Source organism: Gymnoscopelus microlampas (assembly GCF_963454915.1).
Source record: "Gymnoscopelus microlampas genome assembly, chromosome: 16".
Classification (NCBI taxonomy): domain Eukaryota; kingdom Metazoa; phylum Chordata; class Actinopteri; order Myctophiformes; family Myctophidae; genus Gymnoscopelus; species Gymnoscopelus microlampas.
In genome coordinates this window covers 48,586,584-48,599,083 of record NC_139953.1, presented here as the reverse complement: position 1 = coordinate 48,599,083, position 12,500 = coordinate 48,586,584, and the positions used below count along the sequence as shown (strand labels likewise).

General features: G+C 43.7%; 3 protein-coding genes across 3 annotated transcripts in view; 1 reads left to right on the top strand and 2 right to left on the bottom strand.

The window, feature by feature from the left end:
- Nucleotides 1-3,773, bottom strand: part of ppp1r14c (protein phosphatase 1, regulatory (inhibitor) subunit 14C) — a gene marked incomplete at both ends in the record, with an annotated part of 27,157 nt that extends 23,384 nt beyond the window's left edge. The window contains one exon of the mRNA XM_084083562.1: nucleotides 3,480-3,773. Within this exon, the coding sequence (XP_083939688.1) occupies nucleotides 3,480-3,773 (294 nt within the window). The remainder of the gene's footprint in view (nucleotides 1-3,479) is intronic.
- Nucleotides 1-12,500, bottom strand: part of LOC311063058 (pyrin-like) — a gene marked incomplete at its 5' end in the record, with an annotated part of 670,464 nt that overhangs the window by 148,451 nt on the left and 509,513 nt on the right. The gene's annotated exons all lie outside the window — the stretch shown is intronic.
- Nucleotides 7,921-12,500, top strand: part of iyd (iodotyrosine deiodinase) — a gene marked incomplete at both ends in the record, with an annotated part of 12,769 nt that continues 8,189 nt past the window's right edge. Inside the window, 2 exons of the mRNA XM_084083561.1 lie at nucleotides 7,921-8,167; nucleotides 12,153-12,443. Coding sequence (XP_083939687.1) covers nucleotides 7,921-8,167; nucleotides 12,153-12,443 — 538 coding nt within the window. The remainder of the gene's footprint in view (nucleotides 8,168-12,152; nucleotides 12,444-12,500) is intronic.

Below are 12,500 nucleotides of genomic sequence, written 5' to 3'. Positions count from 1 at the left end.
ACCCCCAGCTTAATGTATGTTTTATAATGTCATAATTTATAATTTTACGCGTTGTGACCTTGTAGATCTGCTCATTTCAAATAGCCTATGTATAAAATAGGGTTATAGTGGTTAAAGTATGTTTTATAATGTCATAATTTATATCTGCAAAGTAACTAACTAAAGTTTTCAAATAATTGTAGTCAAAATACAATATTTGCAGATTGCAGAATATCTGAGATGTATTGGAGTAGAAGTAAAAGTAGGCTACTGACAATTGGAAATACTCCAGTAAAGCAAAACCCAGTACATCAAAATTGAACTTAAGTACAGTACTTGAGTACATGTAGTTACTTTACACCACTGCATATGAGGTTTCCACCTGACATAGTAACAGATCTATAAATGAATGTATGCATATATTCATGCATGAATGAACACGCTCACACACTTACACGATATGTGCACACATGAGCATGCATACACACTGTGCGTGCGTGTGTGTGTGTGTGTGTGTGTGTGTGTGTGTGTGTGTGTGTGTGTGTGTGTGTGTGTGTGTGTGTGTGTGTGTGTGTGTGTGTGTGTGTGTGTGTACGTTTGTGTGTGTGTGCGTGCGTGACATGTGTGTGGAAGTATGCATTCATGCATGATGCATGCATACTGTAAAATGCTTGATTTATGCATGTCGTCGAATATAGCAGATCTGCAAGCTCACAACTTCGGGGGGGGGGGGGGGGGGGGGGCATGCAGACAAAATCTGCCAAAGGGCTTTTTTTTTCACTTGCAGATTTTGTCTGCATGGTTTCCAGGCTAGGAGACGACGTGATTGGTTCCTTTGGGCTGTCAGTCACTCAAGCATCACCAGGAACTCGGTTTAACCCACTGCCCTTCTTCTCTCTCTCCCTCTCCCTCTCCCTCTCTCTCTCTCTCTCTCTCTCTCTCTCTGCACCCCTCCCCCCTCCCCTCGCTACACACACACACACACACACACACACACACACACACACACACACACACACACACACACACACACACACACACACACACACACACACACACACACACACACACACACACACACACTGTCCAGCCAGGGGGGTTTAAACAAGCGAATCAGCTCAGACGGAATCGACCCCCCCGTACCTAGCGGTTTGGTTCATGCTACAGCTAACATAATGAGCCCCTCTGTCCACCATAATACAGGATCTGTTTATTCTGTAGATTAGTGATTCTCCACCTTTTTCATGCCAAGGACCCCTACATTGATATACATTTGGCCGCGGACCCCCATCTCAAAATATGTTGTGCCAGGGGACCCCCAGAAGAGAAGATGATGCTGCAGTGAGGGGCTGGCCATGTGCATAATGCTAAATCCTACTAAATTCTTCAAACACTTGCATGTTCAAAAATAGATGATCTACAAGCGCGCAGCGCAGCACGAAGTGACGTGCTGTGCGCTTGTAGATCTGCTCTTTTTTTAATAGCCAATATATACAGTACATGGATAAAAGGGTGAACATGTATTAACACCTTTTGCTGGGGACCCCCTGGAACCCCCTCAAGGACCACGGATGGTCCCCGGACCACTGGTTGAGAACCACTGGTATAAGAAAACACCACAAATGACTATCAATCATAGAATTATTATTATTATTACTATTAATGAGACCCTCTGTCCACAATACAGGCTGTCCTTATCCTGTATTATGAATGAACTGGTGAATATTAGTGACCAAATTTGACTGGGAGACAGTCATCTAGCATTTTTTCATTTTCATTTCATATGAAAGCAGGGAATCATATCAAAATAATGATATATTGGTTAATAAGATTGAGTGAATAGTTTTGAAACTACAGCTTATAGAACTGAAGTCAAGTTAAAACTCTTAAAGTAATACTAGGTAACTTTTTCAACAAAACTAAAGTAACATTGTCACAACACCCACTCCATGAATTGCACCCCCGAAAGCCTTTTATAAACTATTTTCTATTGAAACGGTTAGGTTAGCCATTCCTGTGAAAATGACATCATCCGGCAGGAAAACGGAAACGGAAATGCACCGGTTTCCTGTTTGGCCAGGAACTACCGCGCTAATAACAAGCTCCACTGGCTAAGAGAAATGATCCACAGATAGTATAAAACAATTAAAAGAACGCTTTTTGAAACACTTTCGTCTTCCGGTGAAAACAAATGGAATTCTGGGTAACAAAAGACACACTGCAGCACCTTCACACACCACTAGCTCGAAACAAAAGATGACTTAATGGAGAGTCAATGCCGCGTCGTCTATGCGTGTAAATGAGCGTTTGAAGCTTTTCTTTGTGAAGCTGGACAGGGGGAAAAAAGTGTGTCTTGAGAGAGAGAGAGGAGACGGAACAGGGTCTCTATAGCGTCTCAAAGCACAAAGCCAATACTAGCATAGGCCTATACGTTTATTAATACAACCAGCTCCACTATCCCTGATGCAGGGCTGCCGTTCCTTTCTTATAGTCACAGCTGTCAAAACGATGAAGCTACGATCCGTAGGGTTCATATCCTAGTAGGCTACGGCCCCGGGATTCGAACTCTCGAACTCTCCCCGTGTACAGTACGACGCAATGGGAACAGGACCAAACAAGAGGGGAAACCATCCATCCGTCCTCATCCATCTATCCATCCATCGATCCATCCATCCACTGCAGGCGTGCTTCATGTTGTATTAACATGCTTTATGGCATTGGTTGAAACAACATTTCATTCGTTCATTTATTCTAATATTCTAACAGATTGCAATGTCAATATTATGCTACAAAGAACAGTCTGTCTGTCTGTCTGTCTGTCTGTCTGTCTGTCTGTCTGTCTGTCTGTCTGTCTGTCTGTCATCACTGTCTGTCTGTCTGTCATCACAGAACAGTGTCTGTCTGTCTGTCTGTCTGTCTGTCTGTCTGTCTGTCATCACTGTCTGTCTGTCTGTCTGTCTGTCTGTCTGTCATCACAGCACACTGCTGATAACATTGACCTACATTCATTCTAACTCTCAGAGTGTGAGAAATGGAACCAAATGGACCAGCAGGGTTCATTTGGTTATTTTTTTTGTATCACACTCTCAATATGAGTTAGAATGAAGGAACGAACAAAGATGTTAGTTTGACACAAAGCCAAGGACATGACAGACAGACAGACAGACAGACAGACAGACAGACAGACAGACAGACAGACAGACAGACAGACAGACACGGTAGAGAGAGAGAGAGAGAGAGAGAGAGAGAGAGAGAGAGAGAGCGAGAGAGAGAGAGAGAGAGCGAGAGAGCGAGAGAGAGGTAGGTAAGTAGGTAGTATGGTAGGTAGAGAGATAGACAGATATAAACAATAAAACATATAGCCTATATCTTAATTACCTCACAGTCGTATAGATCAGACAGATAGATATAGATATAATATAAATATTATTTACCTCACAGTCATAGAGGTCAGACAGACAGACAGACAGATATGTAATAAAACATAATAATTCATTTACCTCACAGTCATAGAGGTCAGACAGCTGCTCTATAATCCACTCCTCCAGCACCAGTCTCTTCCTCAGCTCCTTGCGGTCGTACTTCACGGTCACTTTGCCCTGTTTCCTCTGCACCGGGTCCACCCCCACCCCCACCACAGGGGGTCCACCACCACCCACCACCATGGTAGGGGGTGGACCCCCACTATGGACCCCCACCACCCCACCACCACCACCGGGGGCCGGCTGGAAGAACACCCCCCGTCCCGGGGTCTGCTGCACCACCACCACGGCCGCTGCTCCGCTGTCAGACATCATGGATGGATGGATGAGGAGGAGGAGGAGGAGAAGGTACCAGCGTGAGAGGAGGAGAGAGAGAGGAGGAGAACAGAGCACAATGGAAGGAGAGCCGCTTTTAACCAGCTGCTATTTAAAGGGCAGGGGGAGGAGGCTCCTCCCACTTACTGGTTAACCGTCTGTGTGCCGTGCAGCTATAGAGCTCTGATAGCCTTTGTCTGGTCCTGTAGTGCGGCGGGGGGTTCTCAAGCTGTGGGTGGGGACCCCGAGGGGGTCTTACAATTTAAGACCTTTTTAATAGCTCATGAAGAAAAGAAAGAAAAGAGAAAACAGATCATTACTGCATCAAAAGTAATCAACAAACTGTACTAGAAGACCTGGTCAAACATCGGTCAAATTTGTCAAATAATACAGGCTAAGAAAGAGGCAAACATCTGTGAAAATAGCAGATCTACAAGCTCACAACGCCTCGCATTGCGAGGCGTTGTGAGCTTGTAGATCGGCTATTTTCCACAATATTTATCAGTGGGACGGAGTCAAACTAAATGTAATGCCTCAACTCCTACAATTCCAAGTGCTTGTCAGGGGGTGTAGGGGGTCCCCAGTTCAAATATGATTATATTTTTTCGGGGGCCCCAGTTCAAATATGATTATTGTGGGGGGGGGGGGGGGGGGTAAGGATAACACAAAAGGCCTAGGAGCTTGTTTCTATTGTGGTCAAGAAGGACTACCTAGGTCATCAGACCCCCGTTTAAAAAAGTGTACTTGTCCCTCATAAGAGAAGTATTGTACTATTCCAAATGTGTCACAATTTTTCAAATTTCAAAAATCTAAGATCTACAAGCTCCACAACAGATCTGCAATTAGCCTAAGTACAGAACAGGGTTAACATAATTTGTTGTGGACCCCCTATAGGTAAAACACCCTCAAGGACCCCTGGGGGTCCCCGGACCCCACTTTGAGAACCACTGGCCCATATAAATCCACTCAGATTGTCAACCTTTTTCATAAAAGACCCCCAATCTAACATGTATTAGACTACGGACCCCCAATCTAACATTAATGATTAATGATGAAACTTATGGAAAGACTGATACTGAACATCATCCTGCCAGCTGTCAGGTCACAGCTGGACCCGTATCAGTTTGCCTACAGGGCCAAGAGGGGGACAGAGGATGCTGTGGCATGCCTCCTTCATCCCCTTCTCCAACACCTGAATTCATCAAAGGACAATTTTGCCTCTATTCTTTTCGTTGACTTTAGTTCTGCCTTTAACACCATTCAACGCCATCACATGATCAAGAAACTGCATCACCTCAGCATCCACCCACTCCTCATCCACTGGATTCACATTTTTTTGAGTAATAGACCACAAACAGTTAAAGTAGGCTCATCATTTTCATCAACTGTCATTACAAACACAGGTGCCCCTCAGGGCTGTGTTCTCAGCCCCTTCCTCTACACACTATACACAAATGACTGTTTCAGCCCCTCACCCACTGCTCAATGACAATAACTCTATTACGGACTTCCATAACACCATCTCTCATTTCACACAGTGGTGCACTGACAACTACTTAGAGTTGAATGTGGACAAAACAAAAGAACTGGTCATTAACACAACTCAAACTGGACTCAACCCACCCCTCATTCATGGTAAAACAGTTGAACAGGTTGACAGTTTCACATATCTTGGACTCACACTGGACAACAGACTTAGATTTGATCAACACATTACATCTATCCATAAACGTTTTCAGCAAAGGCTTTATGTGATCCGCAAGTTAAGATCATTATCTGTTGCCCCTCATCTTCTGCTATTACTGTACAAAAGCATCATTCAACCCGTTTTACTGTATTGTTCCGCATGTTTTTTCACCATACTGTCCATGCCTAACAGGAACAAACTTTACAGTATCACCCGGATTGCCTCCAAAATCATCGGACTTCCCATACCCACACTTGCTGATATGAACAATAAGGCCATCACACGCTTAGCACTTTCAATAACAAATGACACTGATCATCCCCTGTATCGCTACTTTGACCTCATGCCATCTGGTCGGAGATACAGAACCTTAAAGTGGAAAAAGGTTCGTTTTAGCAGGAGTTTTGTCCCCTCAGCCATCGCGGCATTAAACCAACTGCCCCGTCCATAGGAGGGTTTTCTGTGTACAGTGGGGACCTCATGTCTTTGTCTTGTGATATGTTGTTTTTGTTGTCATGTTGTTATGTTGTTTTTGTTGTGAACAGACCTTTTGAAGACAATTTTCCCCATGGGGACAATAAACATTATTATTATTAGCCTACGGACCCCCAATCTAACATGTATTAGACTACGGACCCCCAATCTAACATGTATTAGACTACGGACCCCCAATCTAACATGCGTTTTAGCTACAGACCCCCATTTGATAAGATCATGTCTGAGACCTCAATCTAATGCATGAGAGAGAGAGAGAGAGAGAATGCCTGCATGGTGTAATTAGAAAGGTAACACTGCCACCTGGCGGCACAAACAGGGAATGGTCATCTTGTCCTCATTCACCTCATGTGTTCAGGTTACATGAGGTGAAAAGACAGCAAACAATAAATCATTTCAGTGAAGTTATTCATTCAAAGTGTAAGTATACAGCTAAATATTAACCATCACATACAGTGCTACACACACACACACACACACACATTTTAACCATTTATTTATGTCCACATAAAGGATAATACATACAGGGACACAAATATTAAAGGTGCAGTAGGGTTACATTCACAAAATCATGGCAGATGTTTTCATGATACAATAGGCATGTCACTCAGTGCTCTACGGGTATAAGTAACAGCGTCTCCGCCATATGTGGCGACTGCCAATTATAGCGGAGATAGCACAATACTTTGCCAGCCTTTTTGCCTCCTTTTTGGGCATCCTAAGTTGTTGAAGGCCTCTAACAACTAGTCTGTGGGTATGTCCCAGGCTGCCGAATATAAAGACAAATAGTCTGCACCTATAACCTAGCTCTGAGATGGTATGTAGGAGTGGTTGGTATTTAATGACCTTGGTCATGAAGGCCTCCTCTAGGCTAAGGTCAAAGGTGCATGCTATCTCTAACACAGACACTTCCCTGGACTCTTCATTCACCACAACAACATCTGGTGTATTAGCTGTCAAGGATGTAAAGATGTCTGGGTTATCACAGAGATGGAACATGGATGAAGTGACACGGGAATGTTTATACATTCTCACTGTAGATGCATGATATTTTGATATGTCCTTCGCTATGAGCTCCACTATTCTATCGTGACGTGCTATGTACATCCCTTTGTATGCATAACACACACACACACACACACACACACACACACACACACACACACACACACACACACACACACACACACACACACGTGGGTAGTAGGTTATAAAACAGTTCCAGATAGCTGTTCAGTCAGTGGCTTATTTATTATCCCAAGTGTGTCTCTCTCTGTTCTTTATCACAGCCAGTGCTGGAAAAAGTCAATTCTTCATTCCTCTAACGGTTAAAAAAAAGGTGTCGTGGAATTGGTTACAGTCTAACCAAATCCACGACACCTTTTTGATGCATGCAGGTGCAATGTAAATGCACCATTTATCATTTACATCTCAGAGGCAAATATTGTTTTATATTTTTTAGTTAGGCCTATACTAAAACATTTGCAGACATTGTTTTTCTCACAACACATCGCAATGTGAAAATTTGCCATTTTTGTTTTAATTTCAAAATCTTTGAGAGAAATTGTGAAACGGGCCATTCATAAAACAGCCTACTTTTACTTTGGTACTCAAGCCAATAGGCCTACTTTTATATATCTTGAACTTTTTCTCAAGTATATTTTTGAATGCAATTAATGATCATACTTGATGATTTTTTTAAAAATATTACTTTTACTTATCAGTCCTAAATGTGAGCATCCTGCTTCCTCCAGCACCGTCTCTATCAGCCAAACGGAATAAAAGCCCATAAAGCAGCCGTACTTTAACCAGGCAATAATGCTATACGGTCGTTGAACTTGACCCCTCCCTCCCTGATGGATGACGCTCTAACAAAACAAGTGAAAGTCCACTTACAGTAATACCTCCAGGGCTCGGTACAGGAGTGCAGGGAGCACGCGGAGCGCAGGGAGCCAGTGCGTCATGGCTCTCATGTCTGACCTGACGCCGCTGTTCGTGGCCGCTCTGTGTCTGCTGATCGCCTTCATCTACTGGAACTCTGGAGGCTCTGGAGGACATGATCTGGGGTCCAAGGAGGCCCACAGCCTGCAGCATGAGGCCCGCAGAGAGGAGCGCAAACCTGGCAACAACAACAACAGCAGCAGCGGTGCCAGACCCTGGGTGGACGAGGATCTGCAGGACGACACGGAAATCAAACTGAAAGAGGACGGTAGGTTAAGGCCAGTGGTTCTCAAACGTTTTCATGACAAGGACCCCCAAAATGATATGTATTTGGCCGCGGACGGCCGGACGCCCATCTAAAAATATTTTGTTCCAGGGACCCCCCAGAAGCAAAGATTTGAGTTACAAATGTTAGCTTTAAAAAATGTATATTCAAAGATTTGCACACATTTTCGAGATTTTTCCAAAATAGCAGATCTACAAGCTCATAGCGCGGCACTCGGTGCCGCGCTATGAGCTTGCATATCTGCTATTTTTGAATAGCCAAAGTATAAAAGGTCATAATTATTCTGATACAATATTTACACATTTTGGAACCCCCTCAAGTACTCCTGGGGGTCCCCGGACCCCACTTTGAGAACCAATGGGTTAGACTATATGGATAGATGACATGTTTAATAGATTAGATTGGCTATTTGGCTACGAATTTCTTGGAATATCTTTGCATTGTTTTGAAAATAGGGCTTAAATGATATATATATATATATATATATATATATATATATATATATATATATATATATATATTTAAATGTGCTATACTGTATAGACCAATTATTTGTTTACTAACATTGAGACTGGATGCACAGGTGATTGTTTCACGCAATCAATTCTCAACCTGTTGTTTCGGGGTGCGCTGGTTTCAGCACACCCCAACCCCCTCTTGTGTGTTGGCTAGTGAGGAGCGTCCTAGCGAGACCTGACAGAATAGGCTTCATTTAGCGCATACTGGTTGCACGCATACTGGTTCTTATCAGTGTGACGTTGTCTGTTAAGGGGTCTATATTATAGCCTATATTTGAAATGTTTTGAAAACAGTAAGTCAGTATGGTTAAGTCTGTCAGAAATAAGAATCTGGACTTCTGCTGGTGAGGCCGCGCTACTGCGGCCCTTTAATGTAATGAAGCCTTGGGTTATGGTTGTTATCGTGAGCTTGTAGGCTTTCCTATAGGTCTTCTCCTTGCTCTTCCTCTCTCTGTCTCCCCCCCCCCCCCCCCCCCCCACTGCCCCCTCCCTCTCTCTGCCACCCACCCCTCTGCACCCCACCCACATTTGTTTTCTTTCCTGAAAACTACATATCTGATGGAGCTCCTTGCACAAAACATTATTTCACCCACTGATTCACGCCTGTACCCCAGGGCTAAATAGCAGATCTACAAGCTCACAACGCGTCGCATCGCGACGCGTTGTGAGCTTGTAGATCTGCTATTTTCAAACATTTCACTTCTTTTACTTTTGGTACTTTAAGTATATTTTGATACCAAATCTTGTGTACGTTTACCCAAGTAAACTTTTAATAGCGGACTTTTACTTGTAACAGAGTACTTCCACATTGCAGTATTGATGCTTTTACTGAAGTAAAACATTTGAGTACCTTTTCCACCACTGCACCATGCACATCATGTCACACACTGCCCATGCACACAGCTGCTGACAGCTCTTAAATAGGACGCCCTCTTCAGTGATTGGTCCAGCCTGATTGAAGGTGCCTAGCCAATCAGTGGCAGCCGGGTCTCCTCCACAGCAGCATGAATGCATGTCAGGGTGATTGATTGATTGATGTACTTTATTTAGTAAGACATGAGTACAACAGTACATGGAAGTACAAATTCACAATACAAGGTCTACTAAACTGGAAGACTCATAAAAGCACTGAGCTTGTTTCAAATGAGTTCTCCACGCACACAAATCATGATGACATATAAGAGACAGACAGATATACACAACTACTATAGAATGTCATACAATCAGTTTACAGGTTACTGGTATGAAGAGTGAGAAATATGTACAAAAGGAGAAGGAGAGAGGGGGGGGGGGTAGGGGGGTAGGTTAGGTTAGGACTTAGACAGGGGCCATTTTCCAATTGCAGCCTCCTGAAGGTGTATCTTTAGGGCAGTTTTGAAGGTTTTACTTTACTTTACTCCTTTTGGTAGGGCGTTACACATTTTTGAGGAATAGCATGAGAACGAGTTACTTCCCTTTGTTGAGCCAAAAAAGGGTTGGACAAGGTTTGTGGAGCTGCCTCTGGTATTGTGATCATGGACATCATTAACATTTTGGAAGTATTTTGACAAATACAAGGGGATCCCAATGTTGTGGTATATCTTGAAGACCAGGCCCATAGCAAGTTGTTGTACTCTGTCCTCAACCCTAAGCCATCCAAACCTAACAAAATGATCAGGGGTTAGATGGGTTTTGTAATTGAGGCCAATTACAAAACAATCCCAATTACAAGTTTGTTTTGGGATGTTTGGAGCCTTGTTTTTAAGGCCTTGGAGGTGTTGTGATACCATGAAGTACATGCATAATCGTAATGACCCTGTATGAGGGCCACTGCTAGAGTCTTCAGGGTATTCTTACTGACTTTACGATCAATACTCCGCAAATAGCGTGTTTTTTTGTGGACCGTTTTGATCGTTTTTTCAGCATTTTTGTCACCAGAGAGGTCAGCCTCCAAGATAGAGCCCAGATAGGTAATTTCGTTTTTTCTTTTGATGATTTCATCACCCGCTTTGATCGTGAAGCTCTCTGCCTTTCTGAGGTTAGGAGTGGACCCAAAGAGGATGCATTCCGTTTTGCCCAGGTGTAATGAGAGCTTGTTGTCGGAGAGCCAGATGCAGATCTTGTTGAGTTCAGAGCTGAGAGTTTTCTCAACCTGCAGCCTGTCCCTGTCCGAGACTAGCAGGGCCGAGTCATCTGCGAACAGGAACAGGTTGCAGTCGCAGGCTGAAGACATGTCATTCACATATATCAGGAACAATAAGGGTCCTAGTATACTTCCTTGGGGAACACCACAAGTCACTGGGAGGGGGGGGGGACTGGGTGCCGTTTACTTCCACCACTTGCTCCCTCCCTTCCAGGTAGGATCTCATCCAGTTCACTGACGTGTCATCAAAACCTATTGCTTTGAGCTTTTTGATCATAATTGGGTGATTAACGGTGTCAAAAGCTTTCTGGAGGTCCAGCATGACCATGCCGCAATATTTACCCTTTTCGATCTCTTGTTTGATAGAGTCGTTCAAATAGAGAAGGTCAGTGGAGTGGTTTGTTCTGAAGCCAGATTGGAATTTGTAGATTAGATTTTTCACGGCAAGATACTTGTCGACCTGTTCATAGACTATTTTTTCCATGACTTTCGAGATGGAGCTTAGAATAGAAATAGGGCGGTAGTTGCCAGGGTCTAATTGGTTTCCTTTTTTGAACAGAGGGGTCACCCTTGCTTTTTTGAAATCGTTAGGGACCTGTCCCTGTATGGTGGAGAGGTTTATTATGTGGGTAATGATTGGAGCAATTGGGTGCTTACCAATGCAACAGTGAAGACAATAAATAACCCTTACTTAGAACTCAAATATGTAGCACTTACGTAATGTCTAACAATTTGGCCAATTTGGTATTAAAACGGTCTTAAAGGGATAGTTCACGACCAAAATGACTTTTTTTCTATCGATCAGCCTATAGGTATAAAATAGGGCTAAAGTGGTTCATGCATGTTTTATAATGTAATCATTTAAATCTGCAAAGTACCTACTGTAGTAACTAAAGTTTTCAAATAATTGCAGTGGAGTAAAGGTACAATATTTGCCTCTGAGATGTAGTGGAGTAGAAGTAAAAGTATAGATAATTGGAAATGCTCCAGTAAAGAAAAAGGAAAATATAGTAAAGTACAGCAGTTGAGTAAATATACTTAGTTACTTTACACCATTCGCCTGTTGTTAAAGAGCTAGATGAGTGGGTGGACAGTGATGATGGAGGACAGTTGTCCCCACGTCCCCTACAGTCTAACACATGTACATGTTGTTACAGAGCTAGATGAGTGGGTGGACAGTGATGATGGAGGACAGTTGTCCCCACGTCCCCTACAGTCTAACACATGTACATGTTGTTACAGAGCTAGATGAGTGGGTGGACAGTGATGATGGAGGACAGTTGTCCCCACGTCCCCTACAGTCTAACACATGTACATGTTGTTACAGAGCTAGATGAGTGGGTGGACAGTGATGATGAAGAGGACAGTTGTCCCCACGTCCCCTACAGTCTAACACATGTACATGATGTTGTTACAGAGCTAGATGAGTGGGTGGACAGTGATAACAAAGAGGACAGTTGTCCTCACGTCCCCTACAGTCCAGAGCGTTACCCTGAGGACACCATGATGGAGCGAGCCCACAGCTTCTTCTCTGTGATGGACCAGAGGAGGAGCGTCCGCTTCATCAGCCCCGAGCCCGTCCCACGCACCGTCATCGATGAGGTCATCCGCGCCGCAGGTAGGTCCGTGTGTGTGTGTGTGTGTGTGTGTGTGTGTGTGTGTGTGTGTGTGTGTG